At 41.3% G+C, this 19,109-nt stretch overlaps 1 protein-coding gene across 2 annotated transcripts in view; it reads left to right on the forward strand.

Annotated features, from left to right (window-relative positions):
* The window catches only part of KDM4B (lysine demethylase 4B), a 180,842-nt gene that overhangs the window by 40,678 nt on the left and 121,055 nt on the right, over nucleotides 1-19,109 (forward strand). For both annotated transcript variants that reach the window (XM_088149338.1, XM_088149339.1), the window contains exons 4-5: nucleotides 336-450; nucleotides 1,105-1,298. In XM_088149338.1, coding sequence (XP_088005464.1) covers nucleotides 336-450; nucleotides 1,105-1,298 — 309 coding nt within the window. The remainder of the gene's footprint in view (nucleotides 1-335; nucleotides 451-1,104; nucleotides 1,299-19,109) is intronic.

Here is a 19,109-nt window from a genome sequence, read left to right on the forward strand (position 1 = left end):
CCTCCATGGCACATTCTACTGTGCTTTTATTTTATTTTATTTATTTATTTATATTTCAAATGTAGACACCGCCCATCTCACGAGGAAGTGACTATGCATAGGCAACATTTTGTAGAATAGAGTTGGAAAGGTGGTGTTTTTCTGTGTGCAAAGTAAACAAAATAAATTGTCCTACCTTATAATATAATGCATTTATTATGGCATTAAATGATCTGGCCTGTCGTCCATTTCATCAGATGAAGGAAATTCTAGTTTACAAAAATGTATACCAAAATAAATGTGATACCTTATCATATTTGAGCTGGTTACTAATTCTTAACTTTTTTCCTTACCAGGTACTGTACTCCTCGTCATCAGGATTTTGATGATCTGGAGCGCAAATACTGGAAGAATTTGACTTTCGTGTCTCCTATTTATGGGGCAGATATCAGTGGTTCCTTGTATGATGCAGTAAGTCACCCTGAAATAAAATTAGTGCATATGTATAATGCAGATTTAGATAACTTTGGAACAAGTTAAATTATATGAGAACTCTAAGGGGACTATGAATTAATGAGAATGTTGAGGACTTTTGGGGTCAATTTGTGTGATTTGTTCCAACAAAACTGTAGCTATTGTGATGAATTGTTTGGAATTAAACAGCTCTGAAACTGATTCTAAGTTGGTAGGGATCTCATGGACAGGGACCTTTAAGGCAGAATACTTGGTGATATCCACATGTGTGTGATACTTGGTGTAAACTGTGCTGGAATGGATTTCACTCAGAATCCTTCTCTCCCTTTCTCCCTCTTGTATCTACTTCTGTGCATTTCTTTTAGAAGACCTTTTGTTCCATCTGTGAACTGAATCTTAAAAGTTGTGGTAAACAGATTTTAGACAGCAGAGGGGAGCCTGTGTAATAGAGTGTGTTTTAGTCCGTTTCCTTCTCAGAACTGCTCAGTGGGCCATTACATGTCTCGTGCCCTGCTGTTTGTAATAGCTGCTCCTGCCAGATGTTTTTCCTTATGATGCTGCCTGTGAATGTGACAGTCAGTGCCCCCTTTGTTTGGGAGTAGAAGGAGCATTTGCTTTTCCTTTGATATTTGGATTTATTTTCACCCATAGGATGTGGAAGAGTGGAATATTGGGAATCTGAACACTCTTCTTGACATGGTGGAACATCAGTGTGGAATTATCATAGAAGGTGTGAATACCCCCTACCTCTACTTCGGGATGTGGAAGACCACGTTTGCTTGGCATACAGAGGACATGGATCTCTACAGCATCAACTACTTGCATTTTGGAGAGCCCAAATCATGGTGAGTATATGAGAATGGCTATTTAACAGGGATGTGAAAAATGCATAAACTATTCTGTTCACATAACAGCTAATTTGGATTACTCTCTGCCTGAACTGAAACGTGCATGTTTCGGGTGCTTTGTTTCTGAATGAAATGGGGGCTGTTTTCTTCTGTGGTTCAGATGAGCAGTTTTGTCCTATGCACCAAACAAAACAGGGCTGTTTGTTCCAGACAGGAACACCAGTAGCCGAGAGGAAAGAGAGAAGACGACCATGGAGCAGGCGGGTCAGTGGGACGTGTTATGACATTTGCAGTGGCAGCTGCTAACGGGAGGAAAAATGGGGACAGGTGGGACAGTGGATTATGCTGTAGAGCGAAGTTGTAGAGCAGAGAGAGGGGCCAGCAAGAACCAGCCGTGCCTTACTTGTCCTGTCTGGGTTTTATTTTGTCTCATCCGAAACTCAGAACAACCACGGTGTTTCCTTTCATTTCGACTGAACCATCAGTATCTCAGAATGATTTGTCAGAATCTCCACATTTTTCCTGTTCTGTTCTCCTCATATTTAATATTTGAAAGAGACTAAAAAGACATCATGTGAATTAGAAGACTGACATCTTGGTAGTTGCTAGATTATCTGTACAAAGAAGTAATATTTACATACATACTGAAGTTGGTTGGGTCCACAAGTATTGTGTCCAGTCTTTTGTCAGAGGGAGGGAAAGAGGCCTAGTGAAACAGAAATGCCAGGAAAATCTGTAGGCAAACCTTCCCAAATTTAGTGGCCAGTGTGCTTGGGGAAAAAATCTGTCCTGGAACCAAGGTTTCAGAAGGGATTCCTTCACTTTCAGAACTCCCCCTCAAACCAGCCATGTATTCCAATCTCCACTCTCTGCATAGCTTTTGTTATGCTGTGTAAAAGCACCTGCAGGGCAAATGAGTGAGATAAAGGAAGAAAAATGGTATCTTGGGGAGGATCTAGTAGTACTTAGCAGTTGTGCTCAGAAAGACACTTACATTTGTGTTCTAGCTTGGGTTAAATGTTGCTGCTCTTGATAAGCTTCCTAGCCAATTGTTAAATTGGCTCTTGATAAGCTTCCTTTGTCCTGCCCTAAACAATCTTATCTGAGCTGTTTTTTCCTTGCTCTGTGTGAAGACAACAGAGGCCTGTACAAATGGTTGGGTCCAAGGTTTTCCAATAATTTGCATCCTTTGCTTTCTCCCATTTCCCCTGCCACAGCCTCTTTTGCCTATCCCCAGGCATAACTAATTTTGACATATGAACTTGTGTGGGAAGATAAAGCAGGGTAAGCCAGGCAGTTTGCACATAGCTTTATTATTATAAATACTGCGTGCATACATGCTGTGGATTTGAAAAGAGCAAGTATGGAAATTTTGATTCTGGGTATTTACTACCATTGTTTTTAATACATGCTGTGTTGAAGTGCTTGGTGCGTCTTGTCAGTATTGACATTAACAGATTTTGAAGTTTAAATATCACTAGGAAGCTATTGTCTGTCAGGACGCCATGACATGATTTCTTCAGTAACATGGTTTCCTAGTGGTGTGATTGAGCTTCAGAAAGGAAGTGCCCGTGGGATGTTGGGCTCCTCTAAGCTGGCTTTAACTGAGGAGAAGCTTCCCAAAACCTCAGTGTGGCATAACAGGTCAAGAAATATTACTGTGCATGATGACTAAAGCCACATGACATAGTTGATTGCTCTCTGACAGGAAGGGTTGCTACCATTCCACAGCTTAACAAAGAACATATCTTACACTTCTCTTATTCTGTGTGAGATGGCAGTTGCCTATTTGCATTTTTAGTATTTCTGCCCTGGGATCTCCCACATGGAGAGACCCTAATGAGTGAGCAGGAAACATTTTACAATTGCAAAAGAGTGAAGCACTTGCCATAGGTATTGATGTTCCTAGATGGGGTCTTGCTGTCATTCTGGAACTTTTTCAAATATAGTTTCTGATTTTTTTTTTTCACTTTTACTCCTTCCTATGTGTCTACTCCCCCCCCCCCCAAAGTTTTCAATTAAAGAATTATGTGTACTCTCAGCCACTTCATTTTGGAAGCCTGAAAAATCCTTGAAGTCTATTTCCTTGTCTCCACTAGGTGATGCTAGTTGTATAGCTGGAAAATCTTTTGTTTGTACAGCTCTGTGATTAGTGTTTGGTTTTAGCAGGACAGTGGAGCTGAGAAACTGGCAGTGCCCTTTTATTGTGGAGTGTATACGTTCCAAGAGTTAAATTTTGTCTGGTTTAGCATTCCACCCCATTGCAACATTTTGGGCAGGATGGCAGCAGTCCAGTTCTGGTTCCAGCAAAATTCTTACTCTAACTAGATTATTGCCAGTGGAACTGGAACTTTTTATTCACATAGGGATTTTGCCAGACTTGAGACTGAAAGTATGCTTAATGAGTATACTATGCGTAGTATTTCCAAACAAATACCGTTTTGAGTTACAGCCAGTCAATAGGCTTGTTTTCTTGGCTGTAAATATCCAGGAAATAATCCACTCATTTTTTTCTCTTTGTATAAATGACATTTGTGAGGGGGAAAAGAAAGTCACATCATATAGGTACAACCTAAAAGTCTCCAGAAAGCAGAGGGATTACGGGTCAGTGACAGAACACTTGTTTTGTATGTAGGAAGGATCAAGTAGTAGGTGATGAAAAGGAACCGTCTCTCTACCTGAATCCCTGGAGACATAATCTGCTCCAGTCAGAGGAGATAATATTGTGCTACCTGGCAAATAATCAGATCTGCCATAAGCAAGACAGTAACAAAACATTCACACTTAAGGGCATTTATCCAACACCAATTTCAGCTGGCTTAAATCTGATCTAACCATTGTGACCTTCCTTCCCCCAAACCTGAAAATTGTAGTTTTGCGAAAGATACTGAAAAATGGTTTTGCAGTCTTAGGCTCTACTGCAGGGCTTCGTAGTGAAGTGTTGGCCTAAGACTCGATCAGACCAGTGTGGTTCCAGTATCACTTCTCTAATAATAGTCAGTGAAATGTTCCTAGGAAGTTCATAAAGAGGGCATACGGTGATGTGCTTTGCTTGTGAGATGAGTGGGAAACCGACACTGATGGGGTTTTAAGGCACATCATTCAACATGCAGAAGCTTTATATTCTTCTCACCAGCCTGTTCAATGCAGCATTGACTTTCCCACTCCACACAATGTGCCAATCACATTACTTTTCATTCTTCATTATGGTTATCGGACTTAGTTTTTATAGACAAATCTTGTTTCCTTGAATAGAATATATTGCAATTCACTTTGGTGATAATCTGCTCTATTTAAGGATGGACTAGGATTAACTTCTTCCATCCCAAATTCTGAGATAGCCGAACAGAAGGCCCTGTTCGTATGTGGAGTGTTACGCTTGATTGGATTCCGCTCTCCTGAGCCCATTACTAGAGGGATGCCTGAGGATGCCCCCTGCGTAAGCCAAAGCCCGATAAGAGAAGACTAATTCCCGCTTCCTCTTGGGGGCTCTGTAATCAGAAGATCACTCCAGCAGATGTTGCTTTTGCACTAAGGCCAAAAGCAGTCTAGCCAAAGATACATTAACAGATTAGTTGAAATCTGCCCTGGCCACTGGTAGACAGCTTGGGATTTCTCTCTTCTGGATTTGGGGGGCAGCGGGGAGGGAAAGGGCGGGAAATTTAAATAGCTCTGCACAGCACAGCTTCCTTGTCAAGGACAGCTGACTTCAGCTCTAAGCTGTTGTGGCACATTCATTAATGAAATTATAAGTCGATCTGTGCTGCTGATGAGAGAATGGGGCTTGATGAAGGGCGACTGGGAGTTTTACTTACGAGGAGATGTGGACATCTTGGCTCCTAAGAAATGAGAAGCAAATAGAGCCCATCTAAGAGTGCTAAAAAAAAAAAAAAAACCAAGAGGATGAGACTTGGTGGTGAAACAGACCTATACAGGCCATTTCATGGAAGCAGGTTTGCCATTTAATCTAATCTACCACCAAGTACTACTTCTGAGTATTGAAGCATTTTGCATACTTTCAGCTGTACTGCTATGCAAATGTGGTAAGAGTGAGTTAAGATTGGGGAGATTCAGATTCATGTCCCAACTTAACTGTGAAGTACACCAGTCACTGCCTCTCAGCTTAATCTCTCCCAAGATTTTTGTAGAGGTAAAATGAGGGAGGGGCCCAGGTAACCTTGGGTGAGCTGGTAAACAAATAGGAAAACTGTGTGGCAGCAGTCAAGCCAATTCAAGGAATGTCTGCAGATACTGGCAGCACCATCATCGCTGCTCCCAGTCCCAAATAATCACATTTTGTTCCGGAATTCTCTGGGGGGAAAAGGCCAAGATTTTCCTTGATCTTTCTTCTTTCTTATCTCCTTAATAATATTGTATAAGGTTTTGTATACCAGCAGGGGGAGCTGTTGGATTTCTAGAAATAGTAAAGGAGGTGGTTGCAGTTGGTTGGCTGCCTTGTTTCAGATATGGCTGTTAATGATGATTCTGTCGCTTTCTTTTCCCTGCCTCTGCCCCTATGGAATATTCTCCAGTCCCCTCATCCTTTTTATAGACTCTTCAACCCTGATAATGATAATCTTGGAGAATGCCTCTGGGGGATACTGGAGTTAGGAACTCCACAATTGGAGGCCATGCTTTGTAATAACAAAGGCAGGGCTGAGGTTGTAATTTTAGGTAAGGTATAATGATTCTCTTCCACAGACATGCCCTTCCAAATGTTTAAGGTAGCTCCTTCTCGGTGAAGCCTCTTGTTTTTGTCAGCCTCTTCCCCATAACAAGGTTAGTGTAGAAGAGCAGGAACTGTTCTTTCTGCTGAACTCTTGGAACATGGTCTACACTCTCTACAGGAAGAGTTTCAAGCAAGAGGTGGGCTGTACCTCAAAGATTGGGAAGAATGTGTTTTGAAGACATCTGAGGTTGGCTGGCAGATTTTAAACTAAATCTGGAGGGGACAGGAGACCAATATTCAGAACCTGTCAGGCCTAGCCCAAGGAACTCCAAGAGACAATGCCAATTCAGTCCAGCTATGTTTATTAGCTACAACCTCTAGCAAGAATCTTCCCAGACTCAAACCCCATCTCCCAAAGTCCTCCAGCCACAACAGTGTGAATTCCTCAGGGAGGTGCCAGTCTCATCCTCTTGTTCCTCCCACGCGGTTCTGGCGAGCTAAGAAAATGTTTGTCTCCCTGAGCCTGGCCTTCATAATTCCATTCCATCACAGAACCAGACTGAAAACTTAAACTCAAAGGCAGTAAATTTTACAACAAGGAAGGAAGTGATAAGAAGGAAGGGATGCTCCAGAATACACTGGAAGGTGCAGCAGGGCAATACCAGAGGGCTCAGTTGCCCATACATCAGTGCTCAGAGTATGGGAACAAACAAGGAGAACTTGATGTGCTAGTACTGTCTATGGGTGCAAATATGACATTGCTGGTATTCCTGAAACCTGAAGCGATGGAACTCATGATTGGAATATAGTACTGGAAATGTATAATTTGTTCAAAGAAAAACAGACCTCACAAAAGGGGAGAGGTTCTCATTCTACTAAACAATGATTCCACCTGGGTGGAAATGTGTGGCCCCAAGGGCGAAAACCCTGCTGAAAGCGCCTGGGTGAATACTAAGGGAAGAGAGACCAAAATGGCCCTGCTGTGGGTATGTGTTGCAAGCTACCCAACCAAGCAGAAGATGCAGATGAAATCTTCACAAATCAGATAGCCACAGTGTCCAGGAAACCTGGTGCTGTGCTGATATGGATACAGACATGGGCTCAGGAATGGGTGGAGGAGAGAACTTGAACTAAGGAAGAGCTTCCTGATCTTGAGAACTGTGAAGCAGAGGACCAGCAGGCCTCCTGGAGTCATGGGGACTCCATCGCAGGAGGTTTTCACACTCAGGTTGGAAGCCATTTATCTGGGATGGGGTCTGAGAATTCCCATAGGGTTCCTTCCAACCCTATAATTCTACGATCAGTGCCTTAAAGAATAACAATTTTAGTTGATAATTGGTGGGAACCAATTTAATTTAAGGGATTTCTTGATTAAGACCACGCTTATTAAAAGACAATATTATTGTGTGCTATTGTAATAGGTCATGTCATTTTTTATCATTAATCAGTGCGTGACAACTTATGGTGAGTTGTAGATAACTTCATAATTTTCAGTATCTCAGAAGGTTCAGATATTGAGACTTTGGTAATAGCCAGTTTCCTTGAAATGTAATTGATCAAATCATATGATTTTAAAAAAACCCGTGTGTGCGTGTGTTTTACAATAAGCATTTAGTTTATGCACCTTTGTAAACACACGCACGTTCATCCTTGGATACCTGGCTTGTGGCATAAAGCAGTGAAAATTACAAAAATACTCACTAGTCAGGTCTGGCTCAGATTTTCTGGCCATACATGATTTGGGAGGCTAATGCAATGTTTCAGAGAAGTGCAAGTTTGCTTTTCTTTCAGTGTAGTGTCACCTTTAGATCCAGTCCAGCATATTAAGCTGGGAGATTAGAATGTGGAGCCTGAGACTCCGTTGCTTGTTGACTGGCAAGACCTGGGTTCCTACATCTGAAATGAACGTATTTTCCCACGGTCTGTCCTTCAGATGGAGCTTGAATCTAAGGGTCAGGTACACTGTTGGGTTGGCGATGAAAACTTTAAAGCTCCCTTCCCACAGAGGATTTTTGTGCTGCTAAGTAGCTTCTGCCCAAGCTTCTGAGTGAGGAGCTGCCAGACTCATTGTTGTGTGTGTTTTTCTTTCTATAATTATAGTATACAAGTTTTTCATTCTGTGCTCTAATTACCACCTTTTTCTAGCTGACCCTCAGTTCTTCTTTCAAATTTGTAGAAATATATTTTATGCAATTTAAAACAAAACATGTAAAACAATAAAAAGATTAACTTATGTTAAAACATATAAAGCATATCAATAGCCATGAGTAATGGAGCAGAACCATCCAGAGACTTCTGTGCCAAGGCCAATAAAAATATTTTTAGCATGTGCTTAAATTGAAATAAGGCTTGTGTGTCCTTTATATGTGGGAGAGAATATTCCATTGATTAGGGGCCATGGCAGAATCTTCTGGATTGATGCCAAATGGAAATTTACAGAATTTGGTATGAGCTGGAGCCTCCTGGCCCCAAGTTGTTTAGATTAAAACAAAAACCTTAAGCTTGACTTAGCAACCATTTGAGCTGTTTAAACAGTGGCCATATACACCAGTCTCGCCACTGAATTTTAACTTGCTGTACTCTCTAGGCTGTGTGTCTGGGCACCCCCATGTTTAATACTTGACAGTTTCACAGGCTTGAGTACTAATACAAGAATCAATGTGGTTGCACTTTCTCTGCCCCCAACTCAGTTTGTAACACTTCAAAATTCAAGCCGTACTGCTTCAAAAGGCAAAGGTAGGTAGGTCTACATTCTCATTCAGTGATATCCCCAGTTCTGAGTTGAGAAGGCGGGTGGTGGTTTGGTCAGCCTCAAGTACTTTGTCTTCATCCTCGGGCTGCAGTAGTTGAAACTCATCCCACAAAATGGACAGGTGGTGTTTTAGGTCTCTCTGAAATCTGTCAACAAGCTCAGCATAGAGGGACTGTTTTTAATCCTGGAAGCAGCAGATTCATCAAAGATTTATTATTTAAATTTACATGGCTGCCCACTCAGCCCACAACTGTGGGCAGCTAACAAACAATGGAATAACCAATACAGGTAGTCCTTGCTTAATGACTGTTTGTTTAGTGACCATTCAAAGTTACAACCGCTAAAAAAGTGACTTACAACTTCTGAGTGGCTTTCAAGGGCAGCCCCGCATACAGCATGGTGCAACAATTTGAATGGGAAGTGACCAAAGTGTGAGTGACATTGAGTATGGACTCCTTGTCTAGGAGTGGGTGCAGTTTATATACAAGATATCTATTCAGTGCAAAGGTCTCCTAGCTATGGCTTCCTTAGGTATCAACAGCATACTGATGATGCCTGGTCCCATGCCATTGGGTGATCCAACACTGACTGCAACCAATTTTGGAGGAGGAGAACCACTGCAATGTAGCAAATATCACTGAGAGATCAAAGGAGGTTAGGATGGATGCCCCACTGCCATCCTGGTCCCTCTAAAGGTCATCACTAAGTAGACCAATGCTGTCTCAGTGGGAACCCTGACTGAAAGGGGTTCAGATAATGCACTTTCTTCCATGCCTTTTGAACTTGCAGCCTGACCATCTTCTCCATGAAGGATGGCAGGAGACAGGTTTAAAGTTGTCCCAGGGGGTGGACTTAAGGTGCATCCAGCATAGAGTCAGATGCTTGCAGCCTTGGACCACGTGAAATCATTCTGCTGAACAGATGTTTAGGCATGCAACAGAGATAGCAAAAGAAGCTTTTACTCAGGAACAGTCCCATGCACTGTAGCTTCATGTTATGCTACCAGGTTGGTGCTTGAGTGGATCTTTTCAAAGAAGTGGCCCTGCTTGAATACCTGGCCAAAGTAGAGATGGTTGGGATTTATTTTACTTATTTGTTATATCCCACCTTTCATTCAGGATCTCGAGGCTATGTATATAGTGTTCCCTTCTCCCCTCCCATTCCCAACAAGGCAGTAAGGCTTTTGAACCAAAGATTTCCAGCTGCTGCCATTGTTTCTGCTTCTCTTCCTCCTCTTCTAGGCCTTTTCAAACCAAGGAGCGGAAGAGTTTGAGCTGGGAATCTTGCTAATCAGATTACAAAGGGTCAGTTGCGTAGCTTTAGGGGAACTGAGTTCTATAACTCCTTTGACAATTTGATAAAAAGACAAAAAGCTTCAGAAAGAAAACATGAACCAATTTCCTATAACATTAAGGTCTTATGGGGGAATTAAAGGTAAAGGACTGAAGAGGAAATTAAATTATTTGGTGAAGCCAGAGAGTTATTGGGGAAGCCTTTTAGTCTGGATCTATTTTGAGGGTGATAGTTGGGGTCCTAGACAGGCACCTGATATTTGATGCTTTCTGCCATTACAGATGCTCTCACTAACCTGGTCCTCCTCCATTCTCTTATAGAATTCCTTAGAAAAAATCTGGCATTGTTGGGGTCTGGAATAGAATGTCAAAAAGGAAGCAAATCTGTTTAAGTGCTAAACTTCCTTTTGAACCAAGTTGTAGCACTGGCTGTAAAGCTGCTCTGCCTGCCCTCCAGTGTTTAATGGTGGCTCTGCAAGGAGGGCCGTTGTCTGTCTTTTGCTATAGGACCCTGGAATTTTGAGACAGGTTTATTTTTCCATTCATTTAGTGCAACCTTATAATGAGAGATGGGTTGGAGAGAGCTGCAGCCCTCCCATCCTGGTTGGGGGCATCCCCATTTGTAATCCCAGTGGCCACTATAGGTATCAAATGCCAGACTAGATGGCTCTTTCATCGGATTCATTCGTTCATTCATTCATTCATTCATTCATTCATTCAATTTGTATAGCCACCCATCTAACGTATGTGACTCTGGGCAGCGGACAAAATTAAAAGCAGTAAACAGTTAACAAACAAACAAAAACCAATTAAAACAATTTAAAACTTAATTTGCGGGAGAATACAATGTATACAATTGCTAACAGTATAACCAACTGACAGGTTCCATACCACCACTGGATCCATAGGCATAATGACAGAACTGTGTTTTAAGAGCCTTCTGAAATGTTAGCAGGATTGGGGCCAGTCTAACCTCAGTGGGAATAATGTTTCAAAGGGTGGGTGCTGCAGCAGAAAAGGCTCTCCTTCTGGGTCCCATCAGATGACATTCCTTGGTAGATGGGACCTGTAACACGCCTCCCCTGCCGGACCTGACGGGATGGGTAGATGTAACCGGGGAGAGGCAGTCCCTCAACCCAACCCCATTTGCCATGCCTATTACCATTACAATTTAAAATTGTGTAACTTCTCCATTGCAATATTGCAAAATGTATAACTCTGAAAGGCCTGAATATTTTTATAGGGCTGCTATCCTGTTAATGAAAATCTTAATACCATCAAGGAAGTGAGCTTAACTTGACCAAATCAACCAGTCATCTTGCAGCTCCGTCTTCTTTCCTCAAATGAAAGAGCGGATATTTTCAGTCACTCCATTGTCAACAACTGTGGAGTCCTTGGGGTTCTCTGAGCTTGGTTCTTTTCTTGAAAACATTTCATTACCCGGCTAGGTAACATCTTCAGTGCTAAAATGGGATGGGGTTTGCTCTCTATTTATATACTGTGGCTTGCCCTGCCAGTGTTGGGGGGGGGGCAGTTTGTTGTGTTCAGAGCTCTGGTAGTTCCTTGATTAGCATATGTTTACTGCTTGATTGTGTGCCCGGTGGTTGCCTTTGCTTATCTGGGTGATGATTGCTGGTGAGGTGATCTTCTGGTCTTTTGTCTCTTTTGAATAGTATGTAGATGCTGTTTATCTCTATGTGTCTGTTAATTGCTGCTTTGTCTGAATACCAAGCTTCCAAGAATTCTCTTGCATTTTTGGATTTAGCTTGGTCTAAAATGCTGACAGTTTCCCAGTTGAAACTATGGTTAAGTCTGTCTGTGTGTTGTGAGATTAAGGAGTTTTCATTGTGTCTTCTGACTGCTAGTTGGTGCTTGTGCCTGTCTGTCCTACATAGTGGTTGTTGCAGTCCTTACACTGTATGTTGAGATGACTCCTGTTTTTTCTTCTTGGGCTACTGGATATTTTGGTTAGTTAAGATGTTTTGAAGGGCTTCAGTTGGTTTGTGTGCTACAGAGATGCCATGTGGTTGTAATAGTCTGTTGGTGGTTTCTGAGACGTTTCTGATGTATGGCAGTGTGATCCTTTTCACAGCTTGTGTTGGTTGTGTTGTAGTAGGTTGAGTGGTCATGCACTTTTTGATAAAAGTTGTGTGGATATCCATTTTGTTGGAAGATGTTGTATAGGTGGTCTTTTTCCTTTTTCTGCTGTTCTGGTTTGTTGCAGTGTGTTTGTGCTCACTTGAATAATGTTCTTACACAGCTCCTCTTGTGGGAGGTTGGGTTGTTACTTTGGTAATGGAGTACTTGATTAGAGTGGGTTGTCTTCTGATAAACTTGGGTTTCTAAACAACAACAGTAAATTCAGTAAACGGTAAAAACAGAAAAACAGTAAAAACAGGAAAGAACAGGGAATTAGAAACCCAAGTTGTTTTTTAATTGTAAGCCACCCAATGTTGTTTAGCTGCCAGGTGGCCTATAAAGCAAAATAAGTAAGTAAGTAAGTAAATTGTGAGTGGACCAACAGATTAAAAATGTTTCTGCATTTTTTATTTAACTTCCTGTTCCTACTGCTTAACCAAGCTCAGAGAACCCCAAGGACTCCACAGTTCAACCCTGAGCTACACATATTCGCCTCTATTGATTGTCAACAAGTCTCTTCAATTATTGATTAATGATTTTTTACCTGCAAATCCACATTTTTAGCTCCAAAACCTTACAAAACACACTAGAGTTTGTTTTAATGTACAAAATACATAGTCAAACATTAAAACAGCCAATGCATAATTTTAAAAAGTCCAAATAAGACACAGTATATTATGGTTCTGTTATGTGCACAGTGTAATTACATTTTTTGAACTGCAGAAGCTCTTGATATGGATTCGTGTGGTGGCTGGAAGAGTAATTGTTGGCAGATGTCAAGTTCAGCAGTAGCTTCCCTTCAGTCCTGTCCATTGTAGGGGATAAGCAGATCACCTTTCAAAATTAACAAGAGTGATATGTCCTCCTTTTAATTCATAGGGAGGCTAATTAAGAAATGAATTATTATTAGAATCAGTATAGGACACTTGCAGAATAGCATGCCTGAGCATGCATCTTTGTGTTTGTGTATACAGACACACATACACAAACACACACATGCATACAGAGACCCTGTGTTGGAAAGCTTAAAAATTAAATTTTCAACAGAAGAGAGAATAAAAGGAGAGGCAAGAGTAGTAAGATATTTGTGTCAATAAAATGCACAAAGGCTTCAGCTGAGGATATCTCCTCTCTTAGGCTCTTTTGGTTTTGCTAGAGTGAAGCAGGGTTAAATCCCCACAGTCTTGAATCTCAGTGGGTGACCTTGGACCAAATGTACATGTACAGACACAGTTTTCTCTTTTTCAGCTTAAGGTACTGATCATGAATGTTGTCCTAGGTAAAAAGATAGCTGCAGATTCTGTGCCAAAATATTTGGTGGTCTGTAGGATTTGTGAAGGGGCAGAACTTATACATTGAAACTAAACTGTTGGGATATGTAAGTAATGTAAGGTGACCCAGGGGAACATGTTAGATGAGGCAGCAATGAATTAAAAAAAAAAAAAATCCTGGTGAGGCAGAGAAAGTGACTTGATCAGCACATAAGAGAAGGCACTGATGGATTCCCTTGAGTGCTTCAGATATGCCCAGTTTTTTTCCATGACTCTCCCTTGAGAGTTGGAAGCAAGTTGGCCAGTGGAAGAGTGGTCGGCCAGGCCTGTCCTTTTGGATTGCTCTGCGTGGAGGCCCTGCCTGGCTTCTCTGCGGCTTTGAGGAGGCACATGTGCTGGGATGAATGCAATGCCAAGCTTAACCCTTTCCCCAGCAGGGACTTTGGGGCAGCATCATGGTCCTTCCATACAGCCTTTGTTTTAATATGGGAAATATTTTCCCACAATCTGTTAAAAAAAAAAAAGTGGAGGTGGGGGAAGGCCCTGCAGTGCTAGATAGAATAGAAGCCAGAGAGATGTGTAATTTATGGCTCAGCTGCCCCACTTTGGCAAAGCAAAGCTCCTATGAGTTGATGAAATTGTAAAGGGTTGGGTGGCACTGAGCTCCTTTTGTTTCCTTAGGAAAGCACGGAGGGGGTGCTGTCTGCTCCAGCCTGCTCTGGTGAACTCGAACTGCCAGGGAGAAGGATGCGCTCTTCACTAGAAGGCTGCTTATGATGTGTGCTGCTGTGGAACTCACAAGGAGAAATGATGTATATACCAAGATGCAGACTTTGTATCCCTAGTAATTTAGTGATAGATGGGAGGAGTGCAGCACGGAGTTATTAACGCAAGCGTTCAGGCTTCATATACTGCAGTCATTAGTTAATCAGTGTGAGCCACACCAACCCACCTGCTAATATTCAGGCAGGCCTCCTGTAGCCAATGGGATGCCATTCATTGTGGGTGGGGTTGTAGCAGCAACTGCCTGTGTGAGCAAGCAAAGATTTGGAGTGGGGGTGGAGATGTGATTTTATGTTGCTGATGCTCAAGATTGGCCCATGAAAAGAGAATTGGGCCCTGAATTCCATTTTTTTCCCATGCAGTAGGAACAGGAAGATAAATAAAAAATGCAGAAAATCTGTTGGTCCACTCGCAATTTACTTACTTACATACTTATTTTGCTTTATAGGCCACCTGGCAGCTAAACAACACTGAGTGGCTTACAACTAAAAACCAACATATAAAAGAATACAGTTGACTAGAAGAGCAAAATAACAAAATAAAAAGAGGGCCCCACAATTGCCCTGTCCCCAAAGCCTCGGAGAACAACCAAGTCTTCAATAATTTCCCGTACAATGTAAGGGTTGTTCCCATCTTCCATCTTGCAGGTCAGTATTCATCGGCTCCAGCCATTGATCAGACCCTGACCTCCATAGTTTCAGCAAGGCCTTTGGCCAAAGGCCTGGGTCCTTTCTGTCCCTTCAGTATTTCAAAAAGGGGAAAGAGATGATGTATAGTACTGTAGCTTTCTCTTTCTTTCTGTTGAGTTGGATTTCTATTCCCAGTCCTTGAATTTAGGCTTCTGAATTGTTTAATAACAGCTCTAGGCTAGTCATGGTACAGAACATTGAACAGCCCAGATCATTGTCTTGAGTCTTTTAAACACTGATCTTCAAATTCTGTAGCATTAACAACTAATGATTATATGTCAGATTTTTCCAGCTCTGTCTTTCATTTCAGGAAAACCCTTTCAGCGATGTCAGTCATTGAATTCTAGAGTTGGAAGGCTGCTGAATCCCAGCTCCCTGCTCAATCTAAATTAAAGCCGTCCTGACATATGGCTGTCTAGCCTCTACTTGAACACATTCAGTGAAAAGGAACCCATCATGTTTCTCAGTAATTGCCAGGCTACTACACTTTGGCTGTTACTGGAATCTTTGATGATGGCTGTGTACGTTTTATGAAGAGGAATGGGGTGGGCGTGACTCTTGGAACTGGCACTTCGAGGAACTGGAAAGGATCCCAGAGCAAGAGGCAGTTGCTTGGTGTGGTGCAAAGACTAGGCAGCGTTCTTTGGATATGGGAAAGATCCCAGCATGGCTGTAAGCCTTTCTTGGACAAGGGATGGGCTTGGACAAACTGCTTCTGCATGGGTTAATATATCTTGCCAGATGGTTACAGTAAATTGCAGATTTTGAGGGTTTTTGTTTTTAGAGAGGGGAGGGCAGAGCACAAACCAGTGTTTAAAATGATTTTTTTCTGCTGGAAACATTTAGCAGATTATGCCACAGATGAGACTTTACATACTATCTTATGTTTGGTAACAGTACTTACTGTGCTCTTTATGAAGCAGAAAGAATGTGACTCCTTTTTCAGAAGATTTGCAGGAATGTGCATTGATGACCTCAGGCCTGATTTTGTGCTTTGCTGTGCTTCATTGAAACAAGCAAATTTTCTTTATTAGCAAGGAAAAACGGATTGCAGCCCATCAGCTAGAACAGCGGTTGTAAAAGGTAGTCAGACTGCTCTAAGCCCAAATAGTAGTTGATCTTAATGAAATGCTGGGTATCAATTAATTATCTCTGATCTGTCAAAGGAAGATTGTAGGAAAAGATGGTTAAGTGGGTTAAAACAATAGAGATCGGAAGAAACGTTTGGGCTGAAGTCTGCCTATGTCATTCCTCTTCAGCAACATACAGAGTGGATAAAGCTGGCTTGGCGGCATTCGTTCACTGGTAACACAGTATTCTTGTTGAACTGTTGTGTAGAGTGGTGTAGCCCCCCAAAAAAGCCTGTTTCTAGTTATTTGGATATCAGAAATAATTTCATGGCATTGAAGCCACAGTATACATTTTAAAACTGCATTTCTCTGTTCTTTTTGCACAGTGGTATTAAGAGAAAAGGCCATGCTCTGTCATGTTAGGGAAATTTATTTTGCAGTAGGCCTTTTCTTCCCATGTAGAATCTTTGCATAAATGAGCTTCAGAAAACTTCCTGAGCTGAGGATGAAAAAAACAGTTCCTTTGTGGTGCAGAGAATTAGTTTCCTGTACAGCACGCGCAACCCTTTACCCATTCCCAGAGTAGCATGACTTTTAGCTATTTTTGTGCCAACTGAAAGGGGCAGTTTGCATATACCAGCTGGCACAGGACAGGAACAGCTGCTCCACATTGCTGTGACTTTAGGGTTTTCTCTTTCTGTTTCCACCTCATTATTATACATTTAAATTTTACAGATATTAATGGGAGCTGACAATTTGAAAAATCTGCTTACTCTTTTCAAGAATTTTATTAATTGATTAGCTGTTCCTAGAGTCCAGTTGCTTCTTTCTCTGCATCATAGAATCATGAGTTGGAAATAGCTATGTAGACTATCAGTTTCAGCCACCTGCTCAGTGCAAGAATCCAAATTAAAGCATCCTTCAGCTTGAACATATCCAGTGAAGAAGAGAGCACTTCTCTAGGTAATTGGTTTCACTGCCCATTGGGCCTTACTGTTAGGAGGTTTTTCCTAACATTCAGTTGGAATCTGTATTCCTGTGACTTAAATCCATTATCTGTGTCATGCTGGGAACAAGACTGGAGAACAGGTCTTGACCTCCCCCAGCATGCTATCATTTCAGGTGTTTGAAGAGGGCTGTCATATTCCTGTTCAGTCTTCTCTTTTCAAGCCAAAACATTCCTAGACTTTTACAAAGGTTTGGATTCAGCAGACATTTTAAGTGTATCTTTTGCGGGGGCAAGAATGGGGTCTAAGTGAAATAGGAGGTGCTTCTGAAGATTAAGATCCTTATAGCCAGGATCTTGTCCAGGAGAGGGGATTACTGAAAATACTTCTCTTATGATTGTACGGTTTTATCTAACAGGCATTCAGCAGTTGATAATATGTTTTTTTCATTTTTCCCCCCATTGCAAATTTATTAAATTTTCTCTTCTGGGGTGAAAGATGTAGGATTCACTAAAAATCTCTTTGCTCAGATAAGTGGATTAATGATTATTTTAGCCTTTGCAACAGCTAGTATATATGTAGCTTCTTATAGGAAATATGATCCGGGACAGAAGTGTCTTCTATAGACACTTCTGTCCCGGATCATATTTCCTATAAGAAGGCATTTATGGTTTGGAATATAACAAGTTTGCAAGTAGTGAAAGAGATGGATAGGACTGTGCAGCAGTGGTGACAGTGACAAAAATGCTTGTGGGTGCATGAGACTGTACCTTCCTATCCTCATTTTCCAAGCTTGCTGGGAAGTTAACATGGTTTGATTTTGTTCACCATTGGCTTTAAATGACCATCTTTACTCTTCTGTTTGTGAAACCTTTGGTCTAAACGTTGTCATTTGTAACTTGCAGGAGATTCCGTTGTATGTGAGTTTCATCCTTTTGAATGGAGATATTATGGAAAATTGACTTGGATGGTACTTCAATGGCTTGTAAGGCTTGTTTTTGTTGAGAGATCTGCATACCGCATACTGTTACTTCATTCCTACCTTTATACCATCCCTAATGTTTGAGTCAGACATGTAACCCTCACTCCTCAAAAATGTGCATGTTAAACTTTCCAACTTCTAATACAATTTTTGTGATATTAACATGCATATCAAAAACAGATCTGGAACCATATAAGTGCCCCAGAAAATGTGCTGCTGAGTGCTAGTGATTTATCATCACATATATTCTATTCTTCTTTAGGGTAGCATATTCTATTTGTTGCTATTTTTGCTCCCACAACAGTGCCATGATTTTCTGAATTGAAATTTGGTCCAAGATTTATTGGTTAGGTGAGTTAAAACTTCAGAAGACAGAGGCTTTGTTCCTGGCATTGTCACTGTGGGTTGGGAGTTGGCTTCAGGTACTTTTCAAGAAGAGTCGGATGCAGAGCTTGTGTTTTCACTTCAAATTAGTAGAGCACATTAGATGCAGCTGTTGGTCTCTCATGTTCCATTTAACTCTTGTTCAGACTCAGAGCAGATAACACTGTCTTGTCCCCATGTCTATCTTTCAGGAATTGCTGGATTGGTAGAAAATGTTTGATTTACCCAGAGGGAAGATTTTTCTATGTAGTCTCTTGCAAGTTTACTTTGACCTGCTGATAAAAGATATGGAGAAATGATATTTGTAAGTCACATTTGTGAGATGGGCAGCTATATAAATTTATTTGTTTGTTTATTTGTTTAAAGTCCAAGTGAAATGTAGATTTAGAGGTGATGGTGTGCAGAAAAAGTATCAAGGCTGGTAGGACTTAATCTGGCTGCTAAAGTGACTTAAATAATTTCTTCCTGTGAATGTGTCCATTTTTATTGGAGCATAAAGTAGTCTTGGGTAATATTTTTGCCCAGGTTACAAACATAAATACTACTGTTTGTTTCATCCCCAGATACATTCCCATTTTACAAAGATTGAAATAGCTTTTCTGATTTTGTTATTGGACAGAGGACATATTGGTGTTTGTTAAAGGGGTCAATATGTTTAGCCTGTGTAAATCTGTTGACAGACAGACAGACAGATATCCTCTGCTCAACTCATTTAAATGCACCATTATTTATTCTCTTGGTTACTGTTCCCCTTTTCTATAATTATAGAATGTTAAAAGCTAGATAGGACCTTTTTTTCCCAGACCTTGTGCAGACACTGTGAAATTAAT

Source organism: Python bivittatus, unplaced genomic scaffold, assembly GCF_059951505.1.
Source record: "Python bivittatus isolate LINGU-HERP-01145 unplaced genomic scaffold, Pbiv_v1 ctg000580_np1212, whole genome shotgun sequence".
Taxonomy (NCBI): domain Eukaryota; kingdom Metazoa; phylum Chordata; class Lepidosauria; order Squamata; family Pythonidae; genus Python; species Python bivittatus.